This window comes from Hemitrygon akajei, unplaced genomic scaffold (assembly GCF_048418815.1).
Source record: "Hemitrygon akajei unplaced genomic scaffold, sHemAka1.3 Scf000036, whole genome shotgun sequence".
NCBI classification, from domain to species: Eukaryota; Metazoa; Chordata; class Chondrichthyes; order Myliobatiformes; family Dasyatidae; genus Hemitrygon; species Hemitrygon akajei.
In genome coordinates, this window is record NW_027331922.1 from 5,359,102 (window position 1) to 5,386,851 (window position 27,750).

The window sequence follows — 27,750 nt, forward strand, 5'->3', positions numbered from 1 at the left end:
ATCCCTATCCAATGTTATGATAAAGGAGGTAGTGTGTGATCACTATCCCCTTTGGAGTTATGATGTGGTGGCCATTACAGAGACTTGGATAGCTCAGTGACAGGAATAGTTACTTCAAGTGCCGAATTTTAGAAATTTCAGAAAAGACAGGGAGGGAGCCGAAACACCTGGGGTCGTGGCACTGCTGATCAGAGATAGTGACACGGCTGCAGAAAAGGTGGTCCGCCCAATAATAGCAGAGATATCGAGTTGCAGATAGGGGAACAGATCCTGGAAAGGTGGAATAATGGCAGAGTAGTCGCGATGGGAGATTTTAATTTCTCAAATATCGATTGGCATCTCCCTAGAGCAAGGGGTTTAAATCGGGCGGAATTTTAAAGGTGTTTTTCAGGAAGGTTTCTTGACACAATATGTAGATAAGCCTACAAGAGGAGAGGCTGTACTTGATTTGGTATTGGGAAGTCAACCTGCTGAGGTGTCCGATCTCTCAGTGGGAAAGCATTTTGGAGATAGTGATTATAATTCTATTTCCTTTACAATAGCATTAGAGGGAGACAGGAACAGACAATCAGAAAAGTGTTTAATAGTAGTAAGGACAATTATGAGACTGTCAGGCAGGAACATGGAAGCTTAATTTGGAAATATATGTTCTCCAGGAAAAGTACGGAAGAAATTTGGCAAATGTTCAGGGGATGAATTTGAGGAGTCAGGGAAGTTATGGTAGGGTACAGCCAACAGCCAAATAAACTCAATGAGCGATTTCAAGAATTACTTGTTAGATATCAGCCAGTCTACGAATGCTTCCGAGCGGTGCACAAAATTAGAACTGCACGTCTACTGTCAGTTCCTCCATTACCAAGTCAGTGTGGGATTAAAGTTAACATTACCTCATTCTTGGTATGGAACTTTGTTACCTTTTGTTAGCTCGCACAAGCAAGGCAGCTTCTGCATCTTATCCTGTGACCTTCGTGGCCTCAATCTTCAGCTAGTCAAGCTTAGCAACAACATTTAACTTCATTCATAATAAAACAAAAGAAACTTATCATAAGAACGTAAGATTTAGGAGCAGAATTAGTGGCTGATCCATAGAACCATAGAACATTACATCACAGAAACAGACCTTTTAACCCTTCTTGGCTGGGCCGAACCATTTATCTGCCTCGTCCCAGGGTCCTGCACCTGGCCCGTATCCCTCCATACCCCTCTCATCCATGTGCCCGTCCAAGTCCTCAAAGTTAAATGTGAGTCCGCATTTGCCACATCATCTGGCTGCTCATTCCACCCTCTCACTACTGTCTGTCTGAGAAGCCTCCGCCCCCTAATGTTCCCTTTGATCATTTCCCCCTTCAATAGTAATAATAGTAATAGGTATCCGTTAGTCACCTGAGACCATGGATTGGTGCCTTGGAAGGTTTCCATGGGCAGGGTTGTATGGGAGACCGGCAGTTGCCCAAGTTGCAAGCCTTCCCCTCTCCACGACACCGATGCTGTGCAAGGGAAGGGCACTAGGACTCAAGCAGCTGGCACCGGTATCGTCGCAGAGCAATGTGTTGTGAAGTGCCTTGCTCAAATACACAACACGCTGCCACAGCTGAGGCTAGTACCAGTGACCTTCAGATCACTAGACCGATGCCTTATCTACAAGGCCACGCGGCAACACCTTCACCCTTAACGCAAACACTCTGATTTTTTTTCCTCCTCTTGCCTCAGTGTAGAAAGCCTGCTTGCATTCACTCTGTCTATACCCATCATAATTGTATATACCTCTATCAAATCTCCCCTCATTCTTCTACGCTCCAGGCAGAAAAGTCCGAACCTATTCCACCTTTCTCTGTAAATCAGTTTCTCAAGTCCCGCCAACATCCTTGTAAACATTCTCTGCACTCTCTCAAACTTATTAATATCCTTCCTGTAATTCGCTGACCAAAACTGCACACAATACTTCAAATTCGGCCTCACCAATACCTTATACAACCTCAACATAACATTCCAACTCTTATACTCAATTCTTTGATTTATAAAGGCCAATATACCAAATGCTCTCTTTACTACCTTATCTACCTTCGACACCACCTTTAGGGAATTTTGTATCTGTATTCCCATATCCCTTTGATCGACTGCACTCCTCAGTACCCTATCACTTGCCTTGAATGTTCTATCTTGGTTTTCCCATCAAAATTGCAATGCCTCACACTTGTCTGTATTAAACTCCATCTGTCATTTCCAAGTCCATTTCTCAAGTTGGTCGAAATCCATCTACAAGCTTTCAAAATCTTCCTCACTGTCCACTACACCTTCAATCTTTGTATTATCAGCAAATTTTCTGATCCAATTTGCCACATTATCATCCAGATAATTGATATAGATGACAAATAACGATGGACCCAGCAGTGATCCCTGTGGCACACCACTTGTCACAGGCCTCCACTCAGAGAAGCAATCATCCACTACCACTCTCTGACTTCTCCCATAGCGCCAATGTCGAATCCAGTTTACTACTTTACCATGTATACCGAGCAACTGAATCTTCCTAACGAACCTCCCACGCGGGTCCTTGTCAAAGGCCTTACTGAAGTGCTTCTCAGTGGGCCACACTCTCTGAGTCCCTCTCCGCGGCACCTCCTCCACCCCGTGCTCTCGCTTCCTCGGTTTATCAGCTGCTCAGCTCGTGATTATTGGCGTCGGTCTAACTTCCTTGTTATAACAGGCTTCCTCTGACAACGGTTGCTTCTCCTTCCTGAGCTCAGAGAGGCAGAGTATCCTCGACAGAATGGACGACAGCGAGACTTACATGAATATGAAACCCATAAAAACCGGATCACGGGCTCCTTCCCGAGGTGAGTGGGGCAGAGAGATGGAGGGGAGGGCGTTTCAATCTGACTCTGTCTCCGAAAGCGTGTGATGGGCAGTGTAGATGGGAACTTCCTCTGCGTTTGACCCCGGGGGTTCGTGATGGCATAGTGGAGAGTTAGCTTCACTCTATGTCTGAGCCCAGGATTGTGAGACGCTGCACTAGGAGACTTACTCTGTGTCTGACCCCGGGAGTGTGTGATGCGACGATGTGGATGGAGATTCACTCTGTGTCTGATCCCGGGAATGTGTGATGGAACGGTGTGAAGGGAGATTCACTCTGTGTCTGACCGCCGGCGTGTGTGATGGGGCGGTGAGGAGCGAGGTTCCCTCCGTGTCTGATCCCGAGTGTGAGCACTTGGTCGATGGTGAGGGACCCTCAGCCAATTTCTGAACCTCACTGTTTTGCTGAACCTCAGCTGAACGTTCTCTATCGTACGCGGAGCCGAAAGCCAAGACACTGTCTGTGCGCCAGGTCCGTGGAGATGGAGGTCAGTTTAATCTTTGTTGCTTTGACTGTGTTCATGCAACGTCTCCAATCCTGTCGTGAGACCTCAGGGCAAACTTCAGCTGACCCTCATGATTCGCTGTTTGAGAATACGCGGAAGGAGCGCGCAGGACAGGCGACTAGGTGGGAGCAATGTGAAGGGGCGGGGGCGTCAGTGAACATGGCGCGCTTCGGGAAGGTTGGCGTGGAGCGACCGGCATAGGAGTGCAGTATAGATGCAACGTTGTGGAGTGGGGTGTAGAGAGAGTGGTGTGGCAGGATTGAATGTCGTTCGGGGCAGTGTTGTGGGAGTGTCGTGGTCGGCGCGGTGGGGTGGAAGGGTGACTGAGGGGGGGGGAGCGCTGAGAGGGCGAAAGGAGAGAGCGTTGTGGGGTGGCAGGTGACTAAGGAGCGCCGTGGGTAGGGTGGTGTTTAGAGAGGGCAATGAGAGATGCGGGGATGAGGAAGCACTCTAACATATGTTTTAATCCCCTCTTACCCCTTCGCTCTCGTCTCCCACCTCTCACTCTGCACAAGCCTTATCTCTTCTTCCTTCTCTACCTCTCACGCTCAATATTCAGTTTCTCCTCTCTTCTCCTATCTATCCCTCTTGCCCACCTCATCCACCCTGCCCTCTATTGTATTCACTCTGTCCCTTGTCCCTCCTTTCCCCCTGTCCTTTCCCTCTCACCATTATCCCCATACTGTTCTCTCTCTCATTGCTCACTTTCTTAATCCTCTCCCCTCTGTCACCGTCCCCCGGTCTCCCACTCCGGCTCTCCCTTCTGCACTCTTTCCCCCACCCTCTCGCTACTTTTTTCTCTTCCACCCTCTCTCCACCATATCTCTCTAACCTTCACTTTCTACTCACTCACCCCTCCGTCTTGCCTCTCAATCCTACTCTCCGCGCTGACTACCTCACTCCTTTCACCTCACTTTATCCCCTCTCTCTTCCCTATCTCTCCTCGTTCTCTTTCACACATTCTCTTCTATTTTCGCGCCCATCTCCCTTCTTCGATCACCGCTCTCTCAACCACTCCATCCATCCATGTCACTCTCTGTCGTTGTACTCCCTGTCTTTCTTCCCTCTCTTGCCTCTCTCCTTTCATACATCTCGCTTTCCCCCACACTCTCTGTATTCTCTTCGATTCCCTCTGCACCTCACTGTCCCCGATTCTCTACCGCGCTCTCTCATCCTTGTCTAACTCTCTCTCGCAGACCATCTGACCTCCACCTACACAGAGCTGAACATTCGGAAAGTCGAACGTCTCACCAATACACAAGCAGGTCAGTGATGCAGCAACGACGTCATTCTAGAGGGCTCATATTTCATACTCCCAAATTCCCAAGTGTGCAATGGATTTGTCTCCACCCATCCCCTGGCATCTCGTTCCACAGACTGACCACCATATGGGTAACAAACTGTTGTCAATCGGTTCACCGGTTGAATTTTATCTTTCCCTTTCTACTTGTACTAGTGCGCTCTGGTCCTCGATTGTCCAAGTCTAGGAGAAATAATTGCTCCCATTCACTCCGTGTGTGATCCTCGTGGCTTTAGATACCACTGAAAGGTCATCCCTGCGCTACAAGGAATAAAATCACAATCAAACCAACCTCTTTCCCTAACTCAGTCCCTGGAATCCTGGCAACGTCGACGTAAATCCCGCCCCCCCCCCACCCCTAGCAACGCCGTTGTAAATCTCCCCGCGCACTCATTTCCAGTTCGATTGCATATTTCCGGGAACAGGACGATCGAGACTGAATATCCAACTCCAAGTGCGACCTCATCGACGTTCTGTACAACTGCAACATGGCCACCTGACGCCTGTACTCAGGGACATTCTGATGAAAGCCTGTGTCCACACGCATTCTTCGCCGCCTTGTCTACCTGTGACTTCACTTCACTTTCTGGGAAAAGTGTTCTGAATGGGTGCCCTTCAAACCGTAATTCATGCCCTCTCGTAATAGACTCCCCCACCATAGGAAACAACTTTGCCACATCCACCATGTCCATGCATTTCAACATTCAAAATGTTTCAATGAGATCCCCCCTCATTCTTCTAAATTCCAATGAGCACAGTCCAAGAGAGTTCAAACGTTCCTCGTATGTTGACCGTTTCATTCCCGGAATCAAACTGTTGAATCTTCTCTGAGCCTTCTCCAACGTCAGTCCATCATTTCGTGAATAAGGAGCACAAAACTGCACACAGTACTCCAAGGGAGCTCTCACCAGTGCCTTACAGAGTCTCAACATCACATCCCTGCTCCTGTACTCTATTCCTCTAGAAATGAATTTCAACATTGCCTTCGCCTTCTTCACCACCGACTCAACCTGGAGGTCAAGCTGAAGGGTATCCTCCACGAGGACTCCCAAGTCCCGTTTCATCTCAGAACTTTGAATTCTCTCCCCACTAAAATAATAGGCTCTCCCGATTTATTCCATCTCCCAAAGTACATGGTCATACGTTTTCCAACATTGTATTTCATTTGCCACTTCTTTGCCCATTCTCCCAATCTATCCAAGTCTCTCTGCAGACTCTCTGTTTCCTGCAAATTAGCCAACGCTCTATCCACTATTTCCGTAATTCCACGGGCTCTTACCTTGTTTAGCAGCCTCATGTGAGGCACCTTGTCAAAGGCCTTCTGAAGATCCAAATACACAACATCTACTGCATCACCCTTGTCTAGTCTACTTGTAATTCAGTTACTGTGAAATTTGAGAAAGAGAAGCCAAAATCCGATGTGTCTGTATTTCAATGGAGTAAAGGAAATTACAGTGGCATGAGAGAGGAACTGGCCGAAGTTGACTGGGAAGGGACACCAACGGGAAGGACGGCAGAGCAGCAGTGGCTGGAGTTTATGCGAGAAGTGAGGAAGGTGCACGACAGATTATATTCCAAAAAAGAAGAAATTTTCGAATAGAAAAAAGATACTCCGTAACCTCGTGACTGACAAGAGAAGTCAAAGCCAAAGTAAAAGCAAAACAGGGGGCATAGAAGGAGGCAAAAATTAGAGGGAAGACAGAGGATTGGGAAGTTTTTTAAATCTTACAAAAAGAAACTAAGGTAATTAAAAGGTAAAAGATGAACTGTGAAAGGAAGCTAGCAAATAATAATTCAAAGAGGATACTAAAAGTTTTTCAAGTATACAAAGAGTAGAAGACAGGTGACAGTAGATATAGGACCGATAGAAAATAATGCTGGAGAAATTACAATGGGGGATGAGGAGAAGGCGGTCGAACTGAACGAGTATTTTGCATCCGTCTTCACTGAGGTAGACATCAGCAATATACCGGGCACTCAATAGTGTCAGGGAAAAGAAATATGCGCAGTAAACAAAAACGACAGAGAAAGTACTCAGGAAGCTGAATAGTTTAAGGGTAGATACATCTCCTGGACCAGACGGAATGCACCCTCGTATTTTGAAGGAAGTAGCTGTAGAGATTACGGAGGCATTAGCAATGATCTTTCAAAAGTCGATAGAGTCTGGCCTGGTTCCGGATGACTGGAAGATTGAAAATGTCACTCCGCTATTTGAGTTTGGGGCAAGGAAGCAAAAATGAAATCATAGGCCTGTTAGCTTGAAGTCGGTGCTTGGGAAGTTGTTGGAGTCGATTGTCAAGGACAAGGTTACGGAGAACCTAGAGGCATATGACAAGATAGGCAGAACTCAGCATGGTTCCTTAACAGAAAATCCTGCCTGACAAACCTAGTGCAATTTTTTTGGAGGAAATTACAAGTAGGCTGGACAAGGGAGATGCAGTGGATGTTGTGTATTTGGATTTTCTGAAGGCCTTTGACAAGGTACCACACATGAGGCTGCTGCACAAGATAAGAGCCCATGGACTTACGGAAAAGTTACATACTTGGATAGAGGGTTGGCTGATTGGCAGGAAACAGAGAACGGGAATAAAGGGATCCTATTCTGGTTGGCTGCCGGTTACCAGTGGTGTTCCACACGGGTTCCTTGCTGGGGCCGATTCATTCAACGATTTGGATGATAAAATAGATGGCTTTGTGGCTAGATTTGCAGATGATACAAATCTAGGTGGGGGGGGGGGCGGTGATACTGAGGAAACAGCGAGTCTGCAGAGAGACTTGGATAGTTTGGGAGAATGGGCAAAGAGGTGGCAAATGAATTACAATGTCGTGAAAGTGTACGATCATGCACTTTGGAGAAGAAATAAACGGGCAGACAATTATTTATATAGGGAAGAGAAATCAAATTTCTGAGATGCAATGGGACTTGGGAGTCTTCGTGCAGGACACCCTTTAGGTTAACCTCCAGGGTGACTCGTTGGTGAAGATGGCGAATACAATGTTGGCATTCATTTCCATAGGGATAAAGTACAGGAGCAGGAAAGTGATCTGGAGGCTCTATAAGACACGAGTAAGACCTCACTTGGAATACTGTGTGCAGTTTTGGGCTCCTGATTTAAGAAAGGAAGTGCTGACAATGTAGTGGTTTCAGAGAAGTTTCAGGAGAATGGTTCTGGGAATGTGAATGTTTGCATATGTGGAATGTTTGACGGCTTTTGGACTGTACACCTTGGAGTTTAGAAGAATGAGGGGGGACCTCATAGAAACATTTAGAATATTGAAAGGCATGGACAGAGTAGATCTGGCAAAGTTGTTTCCCATGGTGGGGGAGTCTAGTACGAGAGGACTTGACTTGAGGATTGAAGGGCGCCCATTCAGAACAGAGATGCGAAGATTTTATTTTTTTTTTAGCCAGAGGGTGGTGAATCTGTGGAATTTGTTGCCACGGGCAGCGCAGTGGAGGCCAAGTCATTGGGTGTATTTAAGGCAGAGATTGATAGGTATCTGAGTAGTCAGGGCATCAAAGGTTATGATGAGAAGGCGAGGGATGGGACTCAAGGGGAGATTGGATCAGCTCATGGTGAAATGGCGGTGCAGACCCGATGGGTCGAATGTCCCACTTCTGCTCCTTTGTCTTATGGTCTTATGGTCTTTTCCCCCTCTCTCACCAATTGCTTATCGCTACTTCTGTCCCTCTCGCACCCTCTGCCACATTTTTCTCCCCTCGCTCTACTCCTCTCTCTCTGTCTATTTCGATAACACTCTCGCATTTCTTACTCCCACTTAACTCATTACCTCGGTCCCTCCTGTCCATCTCTATTGTCTGTCGTATTTCGCTCTTCGTTCTGTCTCCCCATTCATATTTTCTCTCTCTCTCACTCCACCTCCCCATTTTCTACCTGTCCCTGGCCCTTCTATTTGTCTCGCTCTCACATTCTCTTGCTTTCTCTCCCAGATGGACTGGACCCCACCTGCTGTCAGTTGAACCTTCGCCACAATGGACTTCTCATCGCTAAGGATGAAGATCCTCCTATTGCGTCGGAACCAGAAGAAGTGCCCGTGACTGCTCAGGCAGGTCAGAGTTCACATTGATGACGCCATTCTGAAGGGGTCGCCTGCTATACGCACAAGTGTACAAGTGATAATGCATCTGCATCGACCATTTCCTCTGGCAGTACGTTCCATAGACGGAGCACCGTCTGATTAAAAAAAAATATCACTCCGGTCCGCAGTGAAATCTCTTTCTGCTGTCACCTCGGAACAGTGCGCTCTGATCCTCGATTCTCCAAGTCTATAGAAAATGACTCTGCGCATTCAACTTGTCTTTCCCCACCTGGTTTTATAAACCTCTGTAAGGTCACCCATGAACTCCAAGGAATAAAATCCTAACCTGGCTGACTTATCTCCATAACTCCGTCCCTCGATTCTCGGCAATATCCCCGTAAAGCTCCCTCGCAATCTTTGCTGCTCAGTGGCATTTCACCTAGAGCAGGTAGACGAAAACTGAATACAAAGGTCGGCCGACCTTACGTCCGGTACAACTGTAAAGTGACCTCTCGACTCCTGTACTCAGTGCCTTGATTGATAAAGATGCAATCTTTACTGCCCTATCTATACTTGACTTCAATTTCTGGGAACCTTTTTCCCGTATCCCTGAGTCCATCTATTCCTTAACAATTTCCAGGGTTCATCTTCTTCTGTGAATGGCCGTCCGGGAGGCTGGCAGTCTCCAAGACCCCTCATATCTGACACCGAACACGGAAAACTGGCCACACGCACATACGTCCTACCTCGCCTCGTCCCTTTTGCCGCCTCGGCCCGTTGAGCCAGAGCCCTGTCCCTTTGCTGCCTCTTACTCCTCTGCCCGGTAGAAATGGCGGTCTTCTTTTAAAACCTTCCGCGCTCTGCTGGCTGACATCACGCGCCGGCTCAGTATCGCCTCTCTTTCTCCTGAGTTGTGAAAATCTCACTGGCTCCGAAAATTCAGCAGTTCACTCGCAACCTTCTTGCTCCGAATACCGTGTCTACTGCTCTGCCCTCGTTAACCTTCCTGGCTCCTCAATTAGCTTGGCCTGTTCTTGTGGAACCTCGCTCATCTTTTCTGAACACGATGTAGCTCGGCTTTGAGGGAATCTACTCTGTCCATGACCGGAGGGAAGTGAGGAGAATCGTGGACAGAGCTTAGCATATCGAGGGTTTCAGCATCATCTCTACGGACTCTCTCTGCACTCCGGCTGCGTCGCTAAAGCAGACAGCCTGATAAAGATGCCCACACATCCTGGATAAGTCTCCTTCCCTCCGCCCCATCAGCCCCTATCATTGCAAGATACGAAAGCACATTTCACCAGGCTCAAAGACAGTTTCTGCCCCGCTGTTATTGGACATTTGGATAGTCCACTATTCCGATAAGATGGACTGTTGTCCTCAAAGTTTACCTCGCCGTCGCCCTTGGGCCTTATTGTCTGCCTGAACCGCACATTCTCTGTGACTGTGACACAGTTTTACCCTGTTCTATTCCAGCGCAGTGATCTGTATCTATGGCATTCCACAGGGACTCTCCTGTCTGTGATGTATCTGTCGGGGTGGTGAGGAGGGAGAACATTGGGAGTGACGGTGAGGAGGGGGGCACAGTATAAAACTTTAACCGCCCTCTCCTCTTTCTAACCTCCCTCGCTTTCGTCCTTTCCCTTTTCTCCCCTCCCTCCCCTTCCCTCACCCCATCTCCTCTCTCTCTCTCTCTCTCTCTCTCTCTCTCTCTCTCTCTCCTCTCTCTCTCTCTCTCTCTCTCTCTCTCTCTCTCTCTCTCTCTCTCTCTCTCTCTCTCTCCCTCTCTCCCTTCCTCTATCACCCTGTCCCTCTACCCTCTAGCAAACTCTTTCCCTCACTGTCTCCCACTGTCCCCTTGTCTTCGTCCTCTCTGCTCACTGCCCGAACCCCACCCGTTCTTGCCACCTCTGTCTTTTCTTAAAATTGCCGCTCCTCCCCCCTCCCCGTTTTCCCCTCTTCCCTGTACACCTCTATGTCCTTGGTCCGGGCGCTCTCTCCCCTCGATCTTTCCTCTCTCTCTGAAAAACTCTTCTCTCTCTTCCCCAATCCTCTCCCACTGTTCTCCACACTTTCTCCCTTCTCAATCACACTCTGATTCGCTGTTTCTCATCTTTCACTCCCCTCTCACTGTTCCGACTTTCTGCACTCTCCCCCAGCACGCTCTCCGCTCCCCCTCTGTCTCTCACTCTCTCCCCTTTCTCACCTCCTTCTGTTTCCGCATTTCTCTTGCATCTTCCAGCCCATTGCCCCATTGCTCTCTTCCCGTCCCTGTCTATCGCGTTCACAATCTCTCCTCCTCTCTCCTCTCTCTCCCCCAAAACCATTTATCTCGCTGTCTCTTATCCCCTCTCCCCCTCGCTTACCCTATCTCTCTCTTCTGCTGTCTGTTCTCTCTCTCCGCGACTCTCTCCCTCATTCTCTAACCCTGTCTCATTCTCTCCCTGACCTGCCTGTCCGACTCTCCCCGCCAGATTGTCTGAAGTCCATCTACTCAAAGCTGAACTTTTGGAGAAAGGATCCCCTCATCGGTGAGGATGAGGGTCCCCCCATTGCCACGGGACCAGGAGGGATGCCAACAACTGCAGAAACAGGTCAGAGTTCACAGCAGTGACGCCGTTCTGGAATCATCAGGAGTAATTCGCCAAAGATTTTCAGATTTCTATTTCATCTCCTCGACCACTTCTCTGGGATATCTTTCCACCTGCTGTCTGTGATATACATAAACTTGTGCAAGATACCCTAAATGTTCAGTTGGAGGCGAAGAAAGTGAAAGAAATATTGACATTGATTTTGAGAGGCATGGAATATAAAATGAGGGATGTGATATTGATGCAGTAAAAGGCACTCGTGAGACCAAACTTAGAATTGTTTTGGGCTCCTTATATATACTAACATTAGAGGGGGTTCAGAGAAGATTCACAAGAATGATCCCGGGAATGCGAGAGTTGTTGTATGAGGGACATCTGGCAGCTCTTGGGCTGTATTCCCTGGGTTCAGGAGAATGAGGGGGGATCTCATAGATACTTTCCGGATGTTGAAAGACCTGAACATATTAAATATGGAAATGTTATTTCCCATGGTAAGGGATTCTTGAATAAGAGGGCACGTCTTCAGGATTGAAGGACATCCTTTTAGAACTGAGATGCGGAGAAATTACTTCAGTCAGACGGTGGTAGATCTGGGGATTTATTTTACCCCGAACAGCTGTCGAAGGCAAGTAATTGGGTGCATTTAAGGAATGATAGATAGGCCGTTGATTAGCCAGCGTTTCAAAGAGTATGAGGAGAAGGCAGGGGAGTAGGGATGAGAGGAGGTATTAGATCAGCGCATGCTTGAATGGCGGAGAAGTCTCGATGGCCCGAATGGCCTTCTTCTATTATATCTTATGGTCTTATGGTCGTATGGTCTCTCCCCAGCTGCGCATGAACAGGAGTCGAAAGTGAAGATCGGAAATAGACCGTACCGTCAGATCTGGATACTCCGCCTAGTTACAGCCGCCCTCATCGTGATTGTGTTCGGACTCTCGATCCTTGGTGAGTGGAACGGTCTCCGGGTGGAGTCAGACCACAAATAAAGAGAGTGGGATAATTGGTTATTGTAAAACACCACAGTGACACCGACACACCTCTGATCGTAACACCGATTAAAAACCCATCACCATAACAGGGACACACCCCAAACCGTGATAAAAAAAACACGGCCTTTATCGTAACACAATCAAGACTCTTCCTGACACACCGACACGCCATTCATCATAACATCAGCAATCGTGTTACCGTAGTATGGTCACGACCTTCAACGAGACACAAATACACTCCTGACCGCGACATGGACACGACCATTGCCTTGAAACAGACATATCACTCTCCATGCGACCAGCACACCCCACACCATGACACTGATACTACACCCACCGTGACAGCACAAGGCACCTCACACTGACATTTCCCTCGCCTTGTCATCGAGATACACTTCATTTTGACACGGTCACCTCTCGACGGAGCACAGAATCACCGACACGTCACTTACAAAAACTCGAACATACCCCGCACGACACTGACGCAGACCCCTATGGTAACAACTACAAAACCTTCACCGGGGCATTGATATTCCCCTCAGTGTGACACAGACACGCTCCTCAAAGTGGCGCCGACGCCTCTCACTGTGCCACCAGCACATCCTTCACTATGCCATCCTTCACCGTGACACTGACACAACACTCTCTGTGACCCGTTCGCTAGCGTGACGCTGACTCACGTGTCACTGTAAACGCTAAACATCCTTCACCATCTCTGTCAGTATCACAGATTCGTCATTCTAGGGAAATCTGCCACCGAAACTACCAAGCTGAACTCCGTCACCAGTTCACTGAGATGGAAACGAAGTACAGATCTGTCAACGAAACCAAGGCTCAAATCTGTGAATTGTTGACCAGCAGAAGAGGTGAGGCATCATCCCCCTCTTTCACCCGCTCCTCATCACAGGGCAGGCATGGAGAGAGGAAGCGTCACTCTGTGTCTGACAGTGGGATTGTGTGATGGGACAGTGCCCAGAGAGATTCGATTCATGTCTGACCCCTGAAGTGTTTTATTCACCGTGGTGAGAGAGTTTCACTCTGAATCCGGGAGTGTGTTGCGGGATGGTGCAGCGGGGGCTTCACTCTCTGTCTGATCAAGAGTGTGTGTTGGGAGCGTGGGGAGACAGCCTGTATATGTTTGAATACAGAAGTGAGTGATGATAGGTTGCAGAGGGGTATTCACTTGGTGCTTGAATCGGGGAGTCTGTTCTAGGATCGTGGAGAGACAGTTTCAGTCTTTGTCTGATTCGGGGAGTGAGCAAAGGAAGATTCACGCTGTGCCTGACGCCGGGAGTGTGTGATGGGACGGTGTGAATGGAGCTTCACTCTGTGTCTGACACCGGGAGTGTGTGTGATGGGACGCTGTGAATGGAGCTTCACTCTGTGTCTGACTCTCGGAGTGTGTAATGGGATGTCAGAGAGAGAGTCTGTGTCTGACTCCACGAGCGTGTGATGGGTCAGTTCATAGGGACGTTCATTCTATGTGACACCAGATTGTTTGATTGAATATTGTGGCGGAACTACGATTTGTGTGAGAACACACGTGGGTATGATGGGACGGTTCAGAGACAGCTTCACTCTGTGACTCGCCAAGAAGTGTGTGTTGGGATATAAGGATGGAGATTCACACTGAGCTAAATGCGGGAATGTGCGCTGGGTCCGTGTGATGTGGAGGCAGCGTCCCTCTGTGTCTGACACTTTGCTCTGTCGTGTGTTGAGAAGCTGTAGAGGGACAATCACTTTCCGTCAAAGACAGCGGGAGAGTTTAAACAGTAAGCGGTTTAACGGAGCGGGCGACGCAGTAGTGGGAGACAGAGTACTAAGGCTTTGGCTCGAGAAGCTTTGGCGAGCGGAGACTGAGTAAGACTTTGCTCCAAGTGAGTTAAGGCTGGGTAAGCTCCTTTAATTAATCTAATTAGCTCAGGAGTAGGTAATGGAGGCAGCGGTTAGGACAATCGAGTTCTCCGTTTGCAGGATCTGGGAAGTCAGGGCGAGCACAATTGTCCCTGATGACTACACCTGCAAAAGGTGCATCCAGCTGCAGCTCCTGACAAGCCGGGTAAGGAGCTGGTGCAGGATGAACTTCGGATCATTTGGGAGACAGAGGCAGAAATAGACAGGAGTTACAGGGCTAAAGTCACCCCTAAGTGTCAGGAGACAAATAGCAGGTTGACTGTCAGAAGAGGGAAGGGGGATAAACAGGAAGAGCAGAACACCCCTGTGGCCGCTCCCATCATCACTAAGTATACCGTTTTGGATATTTTTGGTGGGGACGACCTATCAGGTATAAGTTCTAGTGGTCACGTCTCTGGCACCGAGACTGGACCCTGAGCTCAGAAGGGAAGGAGGGAAAAGAGGAGAGCAGTAGCGATAGGAGTTTCAATAGTTAGAGGGGCTGACAAAAGGTTCTGTGGGAGAGAACAAGCATCTCGGATGGTCTGTTACCTCTCTTGTGCCAAGGTCCGCGATACCTCGGATCGAGTTCTCAGTATTCTCCAGAGGGAGGGTGAACCGCTAGATGTTGTTTTCCATGTAGGGACAGCTAATGTAGGTAGAAAGAAGGGTAAGGTCCTGCAAACAGAGTTTAGGGAGTTAGGTGCAAAGTTGAAGGACAGGACCGGCAGAGATGCAATCTCAGGATTACTACTCGTGCCACGTGCTAGAGAGGCCAGAAATAGGAAGATAATGCAGATAAATCCCTGGCTAAGGAGTAGACGCAGGAGGGAGGGCTTCATGTTTCTGGACAATTGGGCCTTGTTCCAGTGAAAGTGGACCGGTTCCATGCGGGAACGGAGAAATGGAAGTCCTCTACAGGTGAAATTTTGAGGGTACAGAATCTTTATGGTCCTGTTAGGCTGAAATGAAAGGTTGAAAGTTTCAGAGCGCCATGGTTTTCAAGGGATACTGGAAACGTGGTTCGGAAAAAGAGAGAGATCTGCAAAAAATATAGGCAGCGTGGAATAAATGAGGTGCTCGAGAAATATAAAGAATGTAAAAAGAATCTTAAGAAAGAAATTAGAGAAGCTAAAAGAAAATATGAGCTTGTTTTGGGAAGTAAAGTGAAAATAAATCCAAAGGGTTTCTACAGTTATATTAATAGCAAAAGGAAGGTGAGGGATAAAATTGGTCCCTCATAGAATCACAGTGGAAAGCTATCTGGAGCCAAAAGAGATGGGAGAGATTTTGAACAAATTTTTTTCAACGGTATTCACTAAGGAGAAGGATATTTAATTGTGTAAGGTAAGGAAAACAAGTACGGTAGTTCTGGAAACTACAATGATTAAAGAAGAGGGAGTACTAAAGTTTTTAAAGAATATAAAACTGGATAATTCTCCGGGTCCTTATAGGACATTCCCGAGGACCTCGAGGGGAGTTAGTGTAAAAATAGCAGGGGCTCTGAGAGAAATATTTCAAATGTGATTAGAAACGGGGAATGTGCCGGAGGATTGGCGTATTGCTCATGTGGTTCCATTGTTTGAAAAGTTTTCGAAGAGTAAAGCTAGCAATTATCGGCTTGTAAAATTGACGTCAATGGTTGGTAAATCAATGGAAAGTATTCTTAGAGATAGTATATATAATTATCTGGATAGACAGGGTCTGATTAGGAATAGTAAACATGGATTTGTGCGTGGAAGGTCATGTTTGTCAAATCTTATTGATTTTTTAAGAGGTTGCTAGGAATGTTGACGAGGGTAAAACAATGGATGTTTTCTATGTGGACTTAAGTAAGGCCTTTGACAAGGTTCCACACGGAAGGATCATTCGTTAGGTATTAATATTGATGTAATAAATGGATTCAACCGTGGCTAGATGGGAGATGCCAGAGAGTAGTGGTGGATAACAGTTTGTCAGGTTGGAAGCCGGTGACTATTGGTGTGCCTCAGGGATCTGTACTGGATCAAGTGTTGTTTGTAATATACATTAATGATCTGGATGATGGGGTGGTAAATTGATTTAGTAAGTATGCAGAAGATACTATGATAGGTGGCATTGTGGATAATGGTAGTTTTTCAAAGTTTGCAGAGAGATTTAGGGCAATTAGAAGAGTGGGCTGAAAGATGGCAGATAGAGTTTAATGCTGATAAGTGTGAGGTGCTAAATTTTGGTAGGAATAATCCAAATAGAACATACATGGTAAATGGTTAGGCATTGAGGAATACAGTAAAACAGAGTGATCTAGGAATAATAGTGCATAGTTCCCTGAAGGTAGAATCTCATGTAGATAGAGTGGTGAAGAAAGCTTTTGATATGCTGGCCCTTATAAATCAGAGCATTGACTATAGGAGTTGGCTTGTGATTTTAAAATTGTACAAGGCATTCGTAAGGCCGAATTTGGAGTATTGTATACTGTTCTGGTCAACGAATTATAGGAAAGATGTCAACAATATAGAGAGAGTACAGAGGATATTTACTGGACTGTTAAATAGGTTTCAGCACCTAAATTACAGAGAAAGGTTGAACAAGTTAGGCCTTTATCCTTTGGAGCGGAGAAGGTTGAGGGGGGACTTGATAGAGGTATTTAATATTATGAGGGGGATAGATAGAGTTGACGTGAATAGGCTTTTTTCCATTGAGAGTAGGGGAGATTCAACCAAGAGGACATGAGTTGGGAATTAAGGGGCAAAAGTTTAGGGGCAACACGAGGATGAACTTCTTTACTTAGAGAGTGGTAGCTGTGTGGAACGAGCTTCCAGTAGAAGTGGGAGAAACAGGTACGGTATTGTCATTTAAAGTAAAATTGGATAGGTATATGGACTGGAAAGGAATGGGGGGTTATGGGCTGAGTGCAGGTCGGTGGGACTAGGTGAGAGTAGGCGTTCGGCAAGGACTAGAAGGGCCGAGATGACATTTTCTTTGTTGTAATTGTTATATGTTTATATGGTTACATGGGAATGTTTGCCTGTGCTGCTCCGGTGGTTTTAAACTATGTTTTCAGGGGGAGGGGATACCGAGTGTTAGAGCATATAGTGAGGTGCAGGAGGATAAACACGTGCGATAACTGCAAGTACAGTGCATGGAGTAAAGCCAGGTCTAACACATAAAGAGGATTTGAGGAGAGGGAAACAGAATAAAGGGTGTAAATGTAGAAGGGCTAAAGTGTCTGCACTTAATGCAATAAGCAGCAGGAACAAAGTTGATGAACTGACAGCTTGCATAGAATTATGATATAGTGGCATTTATATAGACATGGTTGGAACCAGGGCAGGAATGAATTCTCAATATTACTGGATTTCAGTGTCTTAAAAGGGATAGATATGGGGGAAAGGAGTAGGAGGGGTGGCATTACCCGTCAGGGAAACTATTACAGCAACAGAAAGGGTGGCTAATGTAGCAGGATCCTCTTTTGAGTCAGAATGTGTGTAAGTCAGGAACAGGAATGGAACAGTTACTCTATTGGGAATATTCCCTGGTAGCAGCAGAGATGCCACAGAACAGTTAGGGTTACAGATTTTAGAAAGGTGCAAAAATAGCAGGGTTGTTATCATGGGTAACTTTAACTTCCCTAACATTGATTGTTATATGTGTCCAGGACGGATTCCTGTCACAGTATATTGACAGGCCTACTCAGGGGAATGCCATTCTGGATGTAGTATTAAGTAACGAACCGGCTGCGGTCACAGATCTCTCAGTGGGTGACAGTGATCACCGCTCCCTGGCCTTTAGCATTATCATGGAAAAGGATAGAATCAGAGAGGACGGGATTTTTTTTTTAATTCGGGAAGGGAAAGTTATGAGGCTAGAAGTCTAGAACTTGTGGGTGAGAATTGGGATGATGTTTTTGCAGGGAAATGTACTATGGATATATGGTCTATGTTTATGGATGTCTTGCAGGATGTTAGGGTTAAATGTGTCCCGGTGAGGTAGATAAAGATTCGTAGGGTGAAGGAACCATGGGTGACAAGTGAGGTGGAAAATCAGGTCAGGGTGAAGAAGGCAGCATACAGGAGGTTTGGGAAGCAAGGATCAGATGAGGCTATTGACGGATATAGGGTGACAATAAAGGAGCTTACGAAGGTGCTCAGGAGAGCACGAAGGGGGCATGAGAACGTCATGGAGAGCAGGAAAACAGCAAGGCATTCTTCAATTATGTGAAGAACAGAAGGATGAAAGGAATGAATGCAGTGCGGATTAGGGATAAAGGTGGTCTGTCGGCTGTCGAAGTAATCGGGGTCGTCACTGAGTACTTCTCTTCGGTATTCACCAATGAGAGGGAACCTGATGACGGTGAGGACAATATGAGTGAGGACGATGTTCTGGAACATGTTGAAGAGGAGGTTTTGGAGTTGTTTAAATACATCAGGACGGATAGGTCACCAGGGCCTGACGGAATATTCCCCCCCCCCCCCCAGGCTGCTCCTCGAAGTGAGGGAAGAAATTGCTGAGCCTCTGGCTAGGATCTTTATGTCCTCGTTGTCCACGGGAATGGTACCTGTGGATTGGATAGAGGCGAATGTTGTCCCTTTGTTCAAAAAAGTGAGTAGGGATAGTCCGAGTAATTATCGACCAGTAAGCATTACGTCTGTGGTCGAAAAGCTGTTGGTGAAGATTCTTAGAGATAGGATCTATGGGCATTTAGGGAATCATGGTCTGATCTGGGACAGTCTGAATGACTTTATGAAGGGCAGATGGTGTCTAACAAACCTGTAACGGTTCTTTGAAAGGGAGAGATGAGGATAGGACAGTGGATGTGATCGACACGGGTTTTAGTAAGGCATTTAATGAGGCTCCACACGGTAGGCTTATTCAGAATGCCAGAAGGCATGGGATCCAGGGAGGTTTGGCAAAGTAGATTCAGAATTGGCTTGCCTGAAGAAAGCAGAGGGTCGTGGTGTAGGGAGTACATTCGGATTGGTGGGTTGTGACTCGTGGTGTCCCATAAGGATCGGTTCTGTGTCCCCCACTTTTCGTGATTATTAACGACCTGGATGTGGATGTAGAAGGGTGGGATGGCAAGTTTGCAGACGACACCAAGTTTAATGATGTTATGGATAGTGTATATCATTGTCGAAGATTGCAGAGAAACATTGATAGGATGCAGGAATGGGCTGAGAAGTGGCAGATGGAGTTCAACCTGGAGAAGTGTGAGGTGGTAAACGTTGGATGGACAAACTCTAAGGCAGAGTATAAACTAACTTGCAGTACACTTGGTAGAGTGGCGGAGCACAGGGATCTTGGGATACAGGTCCACAGATCCCTGAAAGTTGCCTCACAGTTAGATAGGGTAGTTAAGAAAGTTTATGGGGTGTTAGATTTCATAAATCGAGGGATAGAGTTCAAGAGTCTCGAGGTAATGATGCAGCTCTATAAAACTCTAGTTAGGAGTACTGTGTCCAGTTCTGGTCGCCTCACTATAGGAAGGAGGGGGAAGCATTGGAAAGGGTACAGAGGAGATTTACCAGGATGCTGCCTGGTTTAGAGAGTATGGATTATGATCAGAGATTAAGGGAGCTAGGGCTTTACTCTTTTGAGAGAAGGAGGATCAGAGGAGATATGATAGAGGTGTATAAGATAATAAGAGGAATAGATAGAGTGGCCAGCCAGCGCCTCTTACCCAGGGCACCACTGCTCAATACATGGCATTAAGGTAAGGGGTGGGAATTTTAAAGGGGATATTAGAGGAAGGTTCTTTGCTCAAAGAGCGGTTGGTGCGTGGAATTCACTGCCTGAGTCTGTAGTGGAGGCAGATACACTGATGTAATTTAAGAGACTACTAGATAGGTATATGGAGGAATTTAATGTGGGGTCATATATGGGAGTTAGGGTTTAATGGTCAGCACAACATTATGGGCAAAGGGCCTATACTGTGCTGTACTATTCTGTTGTGATTGGTAAGTGGGTGTCTTTCAAAGCAGAAATTTTGAGAGTGCAGTGTTCGTATGTTCCTGTCAGGGTTAAAGGCAACATGAATAAGAATAAGGAACCTTGGTTTTCGAGGGATATTGTAAATCTGAAGAAGAAGAAGAGAGCCATATATGACAGGACTAGGCAACAAGGAGCAAATAAGGTGCTTGAGGAGTATAAAAAGTGCAAGAAAATACATATGAAAGAAATCAGGAGGGCTAAAAGAAGACATGAGGGTGTTTTGGCAGTCAAACTGAAGGATATTACATTTAACTGCTTGGGGTAAAAGAGGCACGACTGCGCAAGCGCATCAGAGAGCGGAAGTTTTAAAAAGGGAAGCAATCTTCAACATTTTTTTCGATTCACAGTGAGTAGGCAGCGGGGTAAGTTGCTGTTTTTCGGGAGAAAATCAGATTTTTTTTTAACTACTTGGGTTAAAAGAGGCACGACGGCGCAGGCGCGTGAACCCAGAGTGCGGAAGTCTTAAAAAGAACACCGCCATATCCAGCGGGCAGCGTCGGAGCAGACAACGGAGTGGGGGTGAGGGGTGCAGAGTGACGCGGCTCAACGGGCTTAGGCGGAAACGGGAAGAGGCTTCTTGCGATCGTTGAGTCTTATAGTAAAGTGGTAAGTTACAGGTTTATTTATTTAGTAATAACAGTAGCAGTAGAGGTATGTATCTGGGATTAGTGTTGTGCTTCGAGTGCCAGATGTGAGGACCCTGGGAGATTCCCAGCCTCCGCAAGGTTTATATCTGCACCAGATGCATTGAGATGATGCACCTTAAGGACCGTGTTCGGGATCTGGAGCTGCAACTTGATCACCTTCAGCTAATTAGGGAAAGTGAGGAAGTGTTTGATAATGCCTATAGAGAGATAGTGGACAACACCTCTGTGACAGCCCCCCTCAGAAATCGGTATATCGTTTCGATACTGTTGCAGAGTTTGACCTGACAGAGAAAGACCAACGCGAACGGGACTCCGGCATTCTGCCCAGTGCCGTGATCAGGAGAGCAAGTAGAAATATATTAGTTTTATAGGATTCCATAGTGAGCGGGACAGTCAAGAGAATCTGCGAGCCGGACCAGAATACCCGGATGGTGTGTTGCCCACCTGATGCCAGGTTACTGGATGTCTCAGATCGGGTCCAGAGTATTCAGAGGAGAGAAGGCGAGCAGCCAGGAGTCTTGGTACATGTTGGTACCAATGACCTAAACAGAAAAAGAGAGGAGGTCCTGAAGGAAGATTACTGTAAGCTAGGAAGAAAAGCAGGACCTCCAGAGTAATAATCTCAGGATGACTGCCTAATGAAAGTACGAATAGCAGAATTAAGCAGATAATAGTGGGGGGGTTTAATATGAAAGTTGATTGGGAGAGTCAGGAAGGTACTGGATCTCAGGAGAGGGATTTTGTAAAATGCTTACGGGAGGGCTTTTTGGAGTAGCTTGTCCACCAGGGCATTGGCCATATTGGATTGTGTGCTGTGTAATGAACCTGAGGCGATTAGGAAACTAGAGGTAATGGGACCCCTTGGAAGCAGTGATCATAATATGATTGATTGAAGTTTCAAATTTGCGCAGGAGAAGCTGGTATCAGGTTTATCGATATTTCAGTGGAACAAATGACATTACAGAGGTATGAGAGAGGAACTGGCCCAAGTCGTTTAGAAAAGTGAGCTAGATAGAGGGACGGTAGAGCAGAAATAGATGAGATTCTTACAAGAAAAAAAGGAATGTTGAAAGGGTTGGACAGAGTAGATGTGGAAAGGCTGTTCCCTTGTGGTTGAGGCCAAGACAAAAGACCACAGTCTTAGAATTAGACGGTACCCATTTAAAACACAGATGAGGAGAATTTCCTTTAGCCCGAGGGTCGTGGATTTGTGGAATTAGTTGCCACATACAGCTGTGGAGGCCCAATCATTGAGGGAGTTTAAGTAGGAGATTGATAGGTATCTAATTAGTTCGTTGTTCAAGGAATGTGGGGAAAATGCCGGAAACTTTAACTAGACGGGAGAATAGTTTAGCTCACGGTGGAGTGGCAGAGCACACTCAATGGGCCGAATGGCCTATTCCTGCTCCTTTGTCCTGTGATCTTGTGATTCCATCATCTAAATCATTGCTATACAACATCAACAGAAGCGGTCTCAGCAGCGACTCCTGGGGAACACCACCAGTCACTGGCAGCCGACCAGAAAAGGATCCTGTTATTCACACTCACACCCCTCAACGTGATGCCGACACACCGCTCACTGTAGCACTAAAACACGAGTCACCTTGACGCCGACACACCATTCACCATCTCTCTCAGAGTTATCGATCCGTGAGTGTCTGATCCCCTCCAATCAAAAAGTACCAGAGATTTTGGAAAAATATCAGGATATGGACAGGACCCAGCATCAACGTCAACTGAAACTCAAGCTGAACTCAACCCTTAAAACCAGGAAATCCGAGATTCCCGACTGGATCCAAGGACCCGTCTCAAGAATGTTTCGGCCCTCAACAACAACGTCTCCATCCTCATAAGCAAATTTGAAAACAATTTGCTCGTCCTGGAAATCATCCTCTCCGTCCTGAGCTCTGATCACTCTGATCAGCATCAAACGCAAACTGATCTCCGAGGCAAATTCAATGACCTCGAAATGAAGTGCAAAAATCTCAAACAAACCAAGACTGAAATCTGACAACTGCTGAGCAGCAGAAGTGGTGAGGTAATATCACCAATTTCGCCGCACCTAATCAGAAGGCAGAGAGGGAGGGGAGGGTGTAGTTTCTGGCTGTTCTCGGGAATGTGCGCTGAGACGTGCGGCGAGAGCGCCACCTAGTGTCCAAATGCTGGCAGTGCGTCAAGGAAAGGTGTGGCGCGAGAGACACCTACTGTCTGAACCCGGGAATGCGTCACTGCGACGCCACAGGGGGAGATTCACTCTGCATTCACAGGACGAGGGAAGAAGCTCTAATCCCCAAAATGACTGACGTAGCAGTGTGGAGGGAGCTTCACTCTGTGCCTGACCCCGGCGGTGTGTGATGGGACGGTGTGGAGGGAGATTCACTCTGTGTCTGACCCCGGGAGTGTGTGATGGGACGGTGTCGATGGAGCTTCACTCTGTATCTGACCCCGGGTGTGTGTGATGGGACGGTGCGGAGGGAGATTCACTCTGTGTCTGACACCGGGTGTGTGTGATGTGACGGTGTGGAGGGAGATTCACCCTGTGTCTGACCCCGGGAGTGTGGGATGGGACGGTGCGGAGGGAGATTCACTCTGTGTGTGACCCCGGGAGAGTGGGATGGAACGGTGCGGAGGGAGCTTCAACCTATGTCTGAACACGGAAGAGTGTGATGGGACGGTGTGGAGGGAACATCACTCTGTGTTTGACCCCGGGAGTGGGTCATTGGAATGTATGGAGAGAGCTTGACTCTGTGTCTGAAACCGAGAGTGTGCGGTGGCCTGGTGTATGGAGCTTCACTCTGTATTTTACAGCTGGTGTGTGTGATGGTGCAGTACACAGGGATCGCTAATTTAATCTGACTCCCGGCGGATATAATGGACTAATGGGGGAAGATTCATTCTTCTTTATTCCTGATTTCCAGAGCAAGCGTGTTCAAAGTACTGGATCAGAAATGAAGACCGGTGTTATTTCATATCCACGTTTAAAAGATCTTACGATGAGGCGATGCAATATTGTTCTAACTCTGATTCAAAGCTTCTTGAAATAAATTCAAGAGAGAAAGAGGTATGTGTCAGATACACACAAGATAAATCCATTCCACAGTGAATCTCCCTCCACGTCGTCACATAACACAGACACGGTGTCAGACACAGAGTGAATCTCCCACGACATCGTCCAATCGCACACTCCTAGGGTCAGACACAGAGTGAATCTCCCACGACATCGTCCAATCGCACACACCCGGGGTAAGACAAGGTGAATCTCCCTCCGCATCGTCCCATCACACAGACCCGGTGTCAGACACAGAATGAATTTCCCCCCACACCGTCCCATCACACACTCCCGGGGTCAGACAGAGTGAGTCTCCCTCCGCATCGTCCCACCACACTCTCCCGGGGTCAGACACAGAGTGAATCTCCCTCCGCTTCGTCCCACCACACATCCCGGGGTCAGACACAGAGTGAATCTCCCTCCGCACCGTCCCATCACACTCTCCCGGGGTCAGACACAGAGTGAATCTCCCTCCACACCGTCCCATCACACACTCCCGGTGTCAGACACAGAGTGAATCTCCCTCCACACCGTCCCATCACACACTCGCGGGGTCAAACACAAAGTGAATCTCCCTCCACACCGTCCCATCACACACTCCCGGTGTCAGACACAGAGTGAAGCATCCTCCACACCGACCCATCACACACTCCCTTGGTCAGACACAGTGAACCTCCTTCCACACCGACCAACCGCACACTCCCGGGGTCAGACACAGGGTGAAGCTCCCTCCACACCGTCCCATCACACACTCCCGGGCTCAGAAACAGTGTGAAACTCCCTGCACAACGTCCAATCACATAATCCCAGACTCAGAAAAAGAGTGAATCTCCCTCGACATCGTCCAATCGCACACACCCGGCGTCAGACACAGAGTGAATCTCCCTCCACACCGTCCCATCACACACTCCCGGGGTCAGACACAGAGTGAATCTCCCTCCACACCGTCCCATCACACACTCCCGGGGTCAGACACAGAGTGAATCTCCCTCCACACCGTCCCATCACACACTCCCGGGGTCAGACACAGAGTGAATCTCCCTCCACACCTTCCCATCACACCCTCACGGGGTCAGTCATAATGTTAAGCTCCCTCCACACCGTCCCATCACACACTCCCGGGCTCAGACACAGTGTGAAACTCCCTGCACAACGTCCAATCACATAATCCCAGGCTCAGACAAAGAGTGAATCTCCCTCCACACCTTCCCATCACACACTCCGGGGATCAGACACTGTGTGAAGCTCCCTCCACACCGTCCAATCACACACTCCCGTGGTCAGTCACAGAGTGAAGTTCCCTCCACACCGTCCAATCACACACTCCCGGGTCAGTCACAGAGCGAATCTCCCTCCACACGGTCCCCGAACACACTCTCGGGATCAGACACAGAATGAATCTCCCTCCACACCGTCCCAGAACACACTCCCGGGATCAGACACAGAGTGACGCTCGTTGAACTGTGCTCGATTTCAATAATTAATGATAGCAATTTAATTGCACAGAATTTTGCTAACAGCGCTGTCCGCGATGAAGACATTCCATACTGGATTGCAGCATGCATATCGAGGTGAGACTAGGGGTCATGCAGGTTTTTGGAGAGAGATTGGGCAGTTGGGTTAAAGCTGTGGACAGGCACATGTCTGTGTGGCGAGTCGGGTAGGGGGAGCTGTAGGGGGCTGCCACAATTCAGCGGTGAGAAGTGGGTCACTGGGGATATTTTGAGGACTAAAACTGGTCAGAGGGGAGAGAGTAAGGTAGTATTTTTGGGCATGATACATCCAGTAGGAAGAGACTGGGCAGTGTGATTAAATTGATTACTGACCCAGACTGTGGGAAGAATGTGCGGGAGTATTGTGGGGACAGACACAGGTCTGTGGGGAGAAAATGTGTCTCTGGGACAATTTGGGGACGGTCACTCTCTGGAGGGAAGAGGAAACTGCGAGTAATTTGGGACTGACACAGGCCTGTGGGATTAGACAGCGCAATGTGATTAGTTTCGGGACCGAGGCGTGCTGTTGGTAAAGAGACGGCGGTCGGATTAATTTGTAGACTGACATGAACTGGCAAAAGGTTGGAAGTGTGAATATTTTTGCGACAGACACTGGACTGTCGGGAGATGGAATCGTCAGTGGGATCACTTCGGGACTGGCACGGGGCTGATGGGGGAGAGTAGGAAGTATTTTAGGGACAGACACGCGGCTTTGAGAGAGAGAGAGAGAGAGAGAGAGAGAGAGAGAGAGAGAGAGAGAGAGAGAGAGAGAGAGAGAGAGAGAGAGAGAGAGAGAGAGAGAGAGAGAGAGAGAGAGAGAGAGAGAGAGAGAGAGAGAGAGAGAGAGTGTCTGTGTGAGTATTTCGGGGAATCAGACAGGGCTGTGTGAAGAGCGGAGCAGCAGGATTACTTCGGGGACTGACAAGGTTTCATGGGGAGGGAGAAGGGCAGTGGGAGGATCTTAGATATCTTAGATACTGCACTGGGGTCGTGGGGAGCGGCTGGGGGTCTGGGAGTAATTTGCGGAGTACACGGGCCTGTGGGGAGAATGGGTGATCGTGGGATTATTTTGTGGACAGACACAGCTCTGTGGATAGAGCTTTGGGAAAGGGATTATTCGGGCACTGACAGGGTTGTGGAGAATAGGTCAGTGAGGGTATTATGAGAACTGGAGCAGGTACGTGGGGCGAGAGAGGGTCAATGGGAATATTATGGTAGGTGAGGAGAGATGGAGATTGAGTCAGTGGGAATATTTTGGAGACTGACACAGGTCCGTCTGTTGGATCTGTGTTGTTCCCATTGAAATTGTTTTTGCTTCGTTGACAGGAAAGTGACCTCTGACGTCGCGTACAAGATGAACGCGGGAAAGTCCGAATGCAGTGAATGCAAATCCGGTTGGATCAGCAGTTGTAAAAATGATCAGCACCGTTTCATCTGTGAGAAGCCTGCATCTTTGTGCGCAGCTATTCCTGAAAAGATCCGGGATCTCTGTCAAAAGCCCGTGGAGCCGACTTAAATCTAACGACATTAACTCACTCGCAGCTCTCTCCCCGATTCTGACAAACCCATCCGCTCTGCCTCTCGCCCCTACCCTATTCACCTCTCTCTTCCTCTGGCACTCGTACTCGGAATCTCGCTCTCTCTTTACCCTAGTCCCTCCAATTCGCTCTTCCATCCCTCCTCCCCCTCAGCTTTCCCATGTCATCCCCATTTCCTTCTCCTCATTTACTTGCCTCCCTCTCCCATCATCAAACGATCGTTCCTATGTTCAACAGCTCAATTATTACACACACACACGCACACACGCACGCACGCACACTCACACACACACACACACACACACACACACACACACACACACACACACACACACACACACACACACACACACACACACACACACACACACACACACACACACACACACACACACACACACACACACACACACACACACCTCCCCCCCCCGAAAACCACTCCACTCCCTTTGCAATTTTTGCTCATTTCTTTCTCAATTCCTGCAAAAGTTTGTTCACATTTACAGTTACATTTACATCATTTATTATTATTATTATTTTGTAATTTGCATTTTACTGTGCCTTTTGTCTTGTTTATTCATTATTGTACTGTCTTGCACTGCTCTGTGCACTTTATGTAGTCCCGTATAGATCTGAAGTGTAACGTAGTTTTGTATTGTGTTAGGTAGTCTCGTGGAGTGTTGGGTTGTCTCACGTTCTCTAGTGTAGTCTTGTGTTGTTCAATGTAGCACCAGGGTCCTGGAGGATCGTTGTTTCGTTTTTACTCTGTACTGTACCAGCAGTTATGGTTGAAATGACGGTAAAAGCTTCTTGACTTGACTTGACTTGATCTGTGACTTATCCGGCCTGAGCTTTGTGTTGTTGCACGATCAGAAAGTTA

At 47.6% G+C, this 27,750-nt stretch overlaps 1 protein-coding gene across 1 annotated transcript; it reads left to right on the forward strand.

The window, feature by feature from the left end:
- Positions 1-2,582: 2,582 nt before the first annotated feature.
- On the forward strand, positions 2,583-27,244 carry LOC140720084 (uncharacterized). Its single transcript, XM_073034983.1, has 9 exons — positions 2,583-2,837; positions 4,556-4,624; positions 8,612-8,731; positions 11,175-11,294; positions 12,120-12,236; positions 13,003-13,146; positions 23,709-23,851; positions 25,346-25,410; positions 26,659-27,244. The coding sequence occupies exons 1-9, from the start codon at positions 2,771-2,773 to the stop codon at positions 26,846-26,848; spliced, it is 1,035 nt and encodes a 344-aa protein (XP_072891084.1). The 5' UTR covers positions 2,583-2,770; the 3' UTR covers positions 26,849-27,244.
- Positions 27,245-27,750: the final 506 nt, after the last annotated feature.